At 46.0% G+C, this 8,280-nt stretch overlaps 1 protein-coding gene across 1 annotated transcript; it reads right to left on the reverse strand.

The window, feature by feature from the left end:
• Positions 1-1,506: 1,506 nt before the first annotated feature.
• Positions 1,507-6,338, reverse strand: ccn1l1 (cellular communication network factor 1, like 1). Its single transcript, XM_071351237.1, has 5 exons — positions 5,592-6,338; positions 4,595-4,808; positions 4,057-4,413; positions 3,742-3,944; positions 1,507-3,411 (listed from the first exon to the last, which is right to left on the reverse strand). The coding sequence occupies exons 1-5, from the start codon at positions 5,673-5,675 to the stop codon at positions 3,106-3,108; spliced, it is 1,164 nt and encodes a 387-aa protein (XP_071207338.1). The 5' UTR covers positions 5,676-6,338; the 3' UTR covers positions 1,507-3,105.
• Positions 6,339-8,280: the final 1,942 nt, after the last annotated feature.

Genomic DNA, 8,280 nt, shown 5'->3' on the forward strand with positions numbered 1-8,280 from the left:
ACTTTCTTTTCCTGAATTGCATGCCCTTGGCCTGCTAACAGCTTAAAACATTCTTTCCATTTTTTTATTAATAAAGTTGATCATAATGAGGATAACAGTGCATTTTATTCATATGTATAGTGTTTTTCCAGGTCCCAAGGGCATTAATGCATCACATTGATCATTGACATGAAAAGTCTATGAAAATCAAGGTGAAACTATTTTGCTAAATTTGGTAACAGTTGCAAATGTAAGACTTTCTACCTCAATATTGACAACATGAGTCTTGAACAAAGAAGGGAATGCCACCCTCTGTAACGTCCTGACCAGAGTTATTATGTGTTTTGCTTGTTTAGTGTTGGTCAGGACGTGAGCTGGGTGGGAATTCTATGTTGTGTGTCTAGTTTGTCTGTTTCTATGTCCAGCCTAATATGGTTCTCAATCAGAGGCAGATGGTAATCGTTGTCCCTGATTGAGAATCATATATAGGAGGCTTGTTTTGTGTTGGGTTTTTGTGGGTGTTTGTTTCCTGTCTCTGTGGTTGTCTGCACCAGATAGGTCGGTCTCGGTTTTTGCACATTTTGATATTTTGTATGTTGTTTGTAGTGTTTCACTTGTTCTTTTATTAAACATGTTGAACACTAGCCGCGCTGCACTTTGGTCCTCTCCTTCACCTATGGAAGACAGCCGTTACACCCTCGTATATAAAAAAAAAAAAAGAATCTGGTTTCTGTAAAAACATAAGTGCCTCTTCTCACAACACTTTAAGGTTAGACTTTAAGGTTTCCTGGTAAATATTTAATTTATTCATAGCAGTAGTGAATACCACCAAGATTTCTACGACCACTGCTACAATATTTTGTTGTTGTTGCTCTTGTAGTACCATGCTAGTAATTGCAGCAGTGGTCGTGGAAATCATGGTGGTATTAGTGGCATGCAGTAGTAGTGGCAGCAGTGGAAGTAATCATCCTTGGCTTCACGGCTGACATCAAGTATGCATCGGCATGGTGTGGGGAGGTCAGTGTGGATAGTTAGTCACAGAGCGCGGGGGAGAGTGTCGGGTCTGAGAAACAAGGATACAGTGTGTGGTATTTGTGAGACGGCTGCAATGTTTGCCATGTGAAACTGGGCCTGGACGCTGTGTACTAACCTACAGGAACTTGAACCGAGGCCTTAACCCTAGTCCACAGTTCCACAGCAAATAACACTGTCAGGTGGGTCTCTCCGTCCCACTAGTCTCTTATTGAAACCTTCCCCTGTCCGTCCCCCAGTCAGCTTCAGGGTGTTCCACCTGGCTCTCTTCTGGGTCTCATTACAAAAATCCCATTCACTGATTTGTGATTGACAATGGGGACTGTATCATATTTGTACACAAATATCTAGTAATGATATCTATACAAAATAATACATTTTAGACTGTAGAGTAATCAAACCAAGTCACAGACTAGGTGTGTGGGTGTGTGTACTGGTAAACAGAAAAGTGGGACACAAATTATGGGTACAAAATATCACGCACATTTGTTTTTGTAGAAATACATATATTTTCATGGCGTTTGTAATTTTTTTACAAGAGGCACTTTCATTAAGACATTTATTGAATATATTAATCAAAATAAAGTGATATAAATTAACATATTACATTCTCGGTCCACTATTGTTTATATTCTGTGCACCTCGAAAAAGGAGGTAATATCCAAAACATGTCACTCCATCGTTAAGTGAAGTCTGTACAGATAGAGACGATACGAAACAGACATATATACCTAATGACAAACAAATCAACATTGCCTAACTGTACAAAGTATAGTAAATACATATTTACAAGTCATCACTACAATAATTAAACATGAATAACTTACAAAAGTCCATTTAAAACCTCTGTGTCTATAACAATGATGATTCATATTTCAGAGTGTAAACCATGAACACCTGTGCATTTATATTCTTGCCCATCAAATTTGATAGGAGGTCCACTGACAGAGATCATTTGTAGAATGCACACAATCGCCCACAGATCTGCCACTTACTGAACACAAGCAAAACAGACAAGTGAAAAGGGCAGTAAGGCTCTAAAGACGTTTGTCAGAAGGGATGCTACGCAAATGTCTCTGTGAGATTGCCTGTCTGAAATTCAGTCTAACCTTTCTCATTGGGTAGTTATAAGTACAGTCCTACAGAGTACAATTCACCATTCCAAACTACAGTAACACAGAAGCACCCCCAACTGTCTTTTAAATTCAGTCAGTCAGTCCATCACTGAAGTTATATGGAGGTGCTGAATTTTGGGTGTGACTGAAGACCAAACCAAAACCATTGGATTATGGGGGGAGTTACCACCAGTGAGAGAATGAGAGAGAGAAAGTGTTGGGTACACAATTAGGCAGCTGTAAGAGTAAAACAGTTCACTACATCGCATCAGTGTCCTTCCCCCAGCTGATGGAGCCTTCCATATGGGGTGAGGGCAGACTGGAGACAGGGCAAGTGGGAGTCATGGGGTAAAGGAACACAGACTGAAGACAGTGCAGGGGGGAGTCCTGGGGTAAAGGAACACAGACTGGAGACAGGGCAGGGGGGAGTCCTGGGGTAAAGGAACACAGACTGGAGACAGGGCAAGAGGGAGTCATGGGGTAAAGGAACACAGACTGGAGACAGGGCAGGGGGGAGTCCTGGGGTAAAGGAACACAGACTGGAGACAGGGCAGGGGGGAGTCCTGGGGTAAAGGAATACAGACTGGAGACAGGGCAGGGGGGAGTCCTGGGGTAAAGGAATACAGACTGGAGACAGGGCAGGGGGGAGTCCTGGGGTAAAGGAATACAGACTGGAGACAGGGCAGGGGGGAGTCCTGGGGTAAAGGAATACAGACTGGAGACAGGGCAGGGGGGAGTCCTGGGGTAAAGGAATACAGACTGGAGACAGGGCAGCGGGGAGTCCTGGGGTAAAGGAACACAGACTGGGGTAAAGAGGCTACGGCAGCAATAAACCCTGGGGTTAGGGAACAGGAAACGTTTTTGGAACGAGGGAAGGTGACAGTGAGATTAGGGAAAAGGTGAACCCTGGAGTCGAGGGCCAGAGTCAGGTCAAGGGCATGTTCTTGTGGCGAGAAATGCTAGTGTTTAGACATGGGGCTCAGTGGGAGAAGGTATGGATGTCGTTAGGTAGACTGAGAGAGCCCGGGGAGGCAAGCCCTTGACTTTGACAGCTCTGGCTGCAGCGGCAACGCTGGATCCACATGACGCTACGGGTAAAGTCCTGCCTGCCTCCGGGACAGCGGAAGTGAAGGTTCACCGTGCGCGTCAGAGAAGGAGTGCAGCAGCTGCCGTCGGCACACAAACCACAGGAACGAGGACGATACTGGCGCGCTGTAGAGCAGCCGCTGAACTTGATCCGGACAGGTTTGCGAGGACGTATTGTGCGTTGGCACTTCTTCCCTTTCTGTAAGAGAAATGGGGTCACAGGTCAAAATACATACACCCTGACAGCACAGGAGGTTGGTGGCCCACCTTAATTGGGGAGGACGTGCTCGTGGTAATGGCTGGAGCGGAATTAGTGGAATGGTGTCAAACACATGGTTTCCATTTCATTAGCTCCGTTCCGGCCTTTATTATGAGCTGTACTCCCCTCAGCCTCCACTGTTTGACAGGAGGATAGCTGTGAATTACACATGGTACAATTCCATAACCTGTCTAGTGGTCAATTTATAGTAGTGTAATTCCCATTTGATGATGCTGGACCATTGTGTTTCACACATTGTACATGTCTTACCTTGGGAGAAGGGGTGAGGGCAAGATCACACTGCCGGATCTGGCACAGTCGTGTCTCTCTGGCCAACCGACACTCAGCGTTGCTACTGGTTACTCGGCTGGACACGCCCATCCCACACGTGGCTGAGCAAGGCGACCAATCAGTGGTTTGCAGGAAGCAGGTTGAGGGAAGTAAGGCATGGGACTGGGGGGAGGAGATCCACTCTGTAAGAAGAGAGGGCCAAACATGATCCATGAGGAACACCATTCTCCTCTGACTGATACAAAACATTACAAATGTATATTTCATAACAAAAAAGAGAGTATCATTATGTACCTTGATATGACGCTCCAGCACTTGAGTCCCAGGGGGTGGGAGCCATGAGCAGCTCATTGCTGGTAAGATCAGGGTGCTGGGGTGGGGAAGGAGGTGGAGCGTGGTCAACCTCTCTGGAGTCCTCCTTGATATGGTTGTCATCGTCACAAAGCCACTCCTCGCAGCAGCGTCCTGGCAGCCTGGCCAGCCGGGGCCGGGAGCAGTGCCAACCTGGTAGTGGTACCTGGTGTGGGCACAGGGGCATGCAGCCCACCACGCCGTCCATACAGCTGCACTGGTGCTGGCAGCTGGGCTGGAAGTCCTCCCCGTGTTGGTAGACCCGGCCGTTCAGCTCACAGGGACGACCCATGGCCTCAGCTGGGACAGGAGCAATGCATTTTTGTACAATCATTGTCGCTTTTGTGTATTTCATTATATTCATTAGAGTTAGCATTGTCGATAATATTATCAGTGCCAATCGAAGGTGGATAGGGAATGTCAATCATAGCATAAGTATGTCCAGTCCCACCCTAGGCCATTTCGATGTCCATGCACTTACCTCGACACAGTCCTGTCTCCGGATCTCCTCCAGACCCTAGGTGGCAGTGCAGGCCCTTGATGTGGTCACAGGGCTGGCTAGGGCTGCAGTCCTGGTTGTACTGCCTGGCACACACCTTACAGCAGCCACAGGAGTCTGTCACCCAGCTGACGCCTGGTGGGCATGAGGGCGGTGAGGTGGGGCACGAGCACTGCCGCGGGCATCCACCCTGCACCTGGGAAGCACAGCGAGAGGATTGAGAGTTAGTGTGTATATGTTCACTGCAGGGCACAGGGGAAGGGTATCCCTTTGGTGTTGGAAGCCCCCACAGAAGAGGGATTGTACAATGCTTGAGTAAATATCCGGAGGAGAAAAAATGGTGGAATCAAGTGTATACCTAGAATAAGGTTAACCAAAGATCTAAAGTCCTCTTGGCTATCCACAAGCAAAAACTCTTAATGGTATTTCAGATACGTTCATTTACAGTATGCAGGTCAAATATCAGCTAACACTCAGCAGAAATTCCTCTCCAAATTCTCTGATTGTGTACCCAAATATCCTAATAATTAAACTGTGATTGTACAAAGGAATTTGATTTAGAACAATGCTTTCATTCAAACCGGCACCCTGTTCTAATCTTGTTAGGACACATTTCTGCTTCTACCTTTCTAAGCATGATTGTTACACATCAGCCTGGAGTAACTCAGACTAGATCATCAAGCTCAAAAGTATCAAACAAGCCCTAAATTCAAATGTATCTATGGAAATGAGTTTATTAATTTGTTCAAAGATCCCTGTCTCATTATTTCAGTCAATAGATGGACAATTTAATATGCATAATTTGAAATGAATTTGACCACAATATATACTTGCAATTTCTCAATTTTAATATTAAAGATGACATTGTATAATTTTTAAGAGCTTATGGTGAAGTATGTAGAACCCGATGATGTAAAGACACTCATTTGAATGGAGAGTGGTAAAAGCACACATATGAAACACTTTAAAAAGTACTTACCAGCATGACAGTGCAAGATAGAAACACCACAGAGGAGATGCTTGCTTGTCGCATCATTGTACACAAAGAAAACGTGATTTTCATGGGTTCGGGAAAAAAATGAATACAAAGTTTTCCCAATATGTCAGCTAGACTCTTCACTCTCAGGGCTAGCAGTGTCAAAAGACGCAGTGATCAAACCAATGTGAAGAAGAGGAGCTGTTCACTGCTTTCAAATTATATCTCCCTGTATCTTCTCATCTATCCGAAGGAGATGTGGGTGAGCCTGTCTGTTTTTGTGTTTTCTAAGGAGAAAATTCAAGTCCAACTTGATCCGTTTCTATGGAGAGGGAAGTAGTCAGCACAGCTCAGCTCAACTCAGGCTCTTCGCAACTTCATTAAGAGATTTTCACAGTGGCTCCCCCTTTTATAGAGGCCAGACGTCCCTGTGTGACATCATCACAAGCCCTCTCTCAGATGCTAGAGAGGGCAAAGGGGGGCAGGGAAATGATGACAGACGGACAGACAGAGGGGGGCAGGGAGGGAGATGAGGACAGACAGACAGACAGAAGGGAGCAGGGAGGAAGACGAGAGCAGACAGCGAGACAGAGGGGGATAGGGGGAGGGAGACGAGGGCAGACAGACAGACAGACAGAGACAGACAGACAGAGGGGGGAGATGAGGACAGACAGATAGATAGAGGGAGGGGTATAGGAGGACAGTCAGACAGACAGACAGACAGAGGGAGGGGTATAGGAGGGCAGCCAGACAGACAGAGGGGGGAGGGGGGAGGGAGATGAGGACAGACAGACAGGGGGAGGGGTATAGGAGGGCAGCCAGACAGACAGAGGGAGGGAGGGGTATAGGAGGACAGACAGACTGAGGACTTGGACAAATGAAGTCAGGGTGGGAAAAGAGCAAGGTTGTAGTAAAGCAACAGGAAAAAGGCCATATTGAGATGATGGTATCTAAAGAACCTTGTAATGCATTTTCCTACCAATGGAGGCTCCTCGTTTGTTTCTCGAAGACAGAGGTTAAAATGTCAATGAAAGTGTTCTATTGTGGCACAGTGATGGTAAGTGGGTTGTAGGAGAGCAATACACTGGAAATATATCTCATTTGACAGCATACAGGAAATAAGTACCCTCCAAAGGGGTTCAGTCCCCATAGGATAACCATTTTTGGTTGCAGGTAGAACCCTCTGTGGAAAGGAGCATGGAACCCAAAAGGGTTCTATCTGGAACCAAAAAGGGTTCTTCTATTTACATTTTAGTCATTTAGCTTACAGTAGTGAGTGAATACATTTTCATTAAAAACAATGTCAAACCAATCCCCAGTGGGAATGGAACCCACAACCCTGGCGTTGCTCTACCAACTGAGCCACATGGAACACACAACCCTGGCGTTGCTCTACCAGCTCTACCAACTATCAATGGTTACAATGACTTTGGAAATGAGGAAAGGAAGCCAAGTATGTTCTGTATGTACACTGACACACAGCTATGCCCCCCCCCCCCCCCCCCACACACACACACACACACACACACACACACACACACACACACACACACACACACACACACACACACACACACACACACACACACACACACACACACACACACACACACACACACACACACACACACACACACACACACACACACACACACACACACACACACACACTCCAGGAAACAAAGATTCCCTGGCCTTAAAGTCTGCTTGTTTACACAGGGCTAAAAGAACACCTCCATTGTCAAACCTGCGGGGACGTTACCTAAAAACGGCAAAAAAAGTGTTTATGTTTGACTTGAGCAGGAAGTCCTAGCGTCAGTCAGAGCTTGGGTAGTCGCTGTTATGAAACACAGGAAATGTAATTTAGCACATCTCAGTCAGGAGAGCTGCTGAAAGGCAAGGTTGGTTCCTCTGACTAATGCCTCTCACCGTGGATGCAGACAGTCTGTCAGACTGGGCCCTCTCTCCAACAAACCACCGGGACATCACACACACACGGTACATATCTCCAGCTTGGGCCAGTGACACGCTCGGCCTGGGATCAAGCCTCAAAATATGAGAGCGGGGTCCTCGCGCTCAGCGAGAGCGAGAGGGAGAAGTTATGTTAGAAAAAATGATGATAAATGTGTTGTGGTGTACATGACAAAATGAGGTCACAGTGGAAGCTAGTTGAGTGAATAATACCATGGTAGTACAGTACTTGTAAGGTAAGGGGTGAATATGAATCAATGATGTGGATAGATCTACACATGAAGGATAATCGTCACGTGCAGACGCTATCACATGCATCCCTTAACATCCAGCTGGATAGAAAAATGCAAGTGACTTGGCAAGTCTAAAAACCCTAAGTCTTGGGAAGGCAGTGTTAGACGTGTGGGTCAGATGCACATGCTGAACAATCCATCACCCATAATCAATCCAAGCAGGAAAGGGGGGGGGGGGGGGGTTCTGTTGGGTGTGTTTGAAAGACAGACCATGTGTTGCCAGTTCAACCAATGATATGTATTAACCTTAGATGAGTCCCAGGGGGCGCTGTTTTGAAGCTGCCGCGCAGCCATTTTGGTACTTTGGATTTTGATAGAAATGCATGTATTAATGTCTACATTCGTTTTTGAAAAGTATATTATATTACAAACGCCTTAATGCATACTTTAAATTATTAAAAAATTATATAGAGTATATAAAAACCTAT

This window comes from Salvelinus alpinus, chromosome 18 (assembly GCF_045679555.1).
Source record: "Salvelinus alpinus chromosome 18, SLU_Salpinus.1, whole genome shotgun sequence".
NCBI classification, from domain to species: domain Eukaryota; kingdom Metazoa; phylum Chordata; class Actinopteri; order Salmoniformes; family Salmonidae; genus Salvelinus; species Salvelinus alpinus.

What these genes read in the sequence shown, in the direction of transcription:
- ccn1l1 (XM_071351237.1), bottom strand. Translation starts at nt 5,675, where the DNA reads ATGAAAATCACGTTTTCTTTGTGTACAATGATGCGACAAGCAAGCATC. An exon ending in GGAGACAGGACTGTGTCGAG is followed by an intron (nt 4,414 to 4,594) that starts GTAAGTGCATGG and finishes CTCCTGTCCCAG; the next exon opens with CTGAGGCCATGGGTCGTCCC. An exon ending in CCCTCACCCCTTCTCCCAAG is followed by an intron (nt 3,412 to 3,741) that starts GTAAGACATGTA and finishes TTTCTCTTACAG; the next exon opens with AAAGGGAAGAAGTGCCAACG.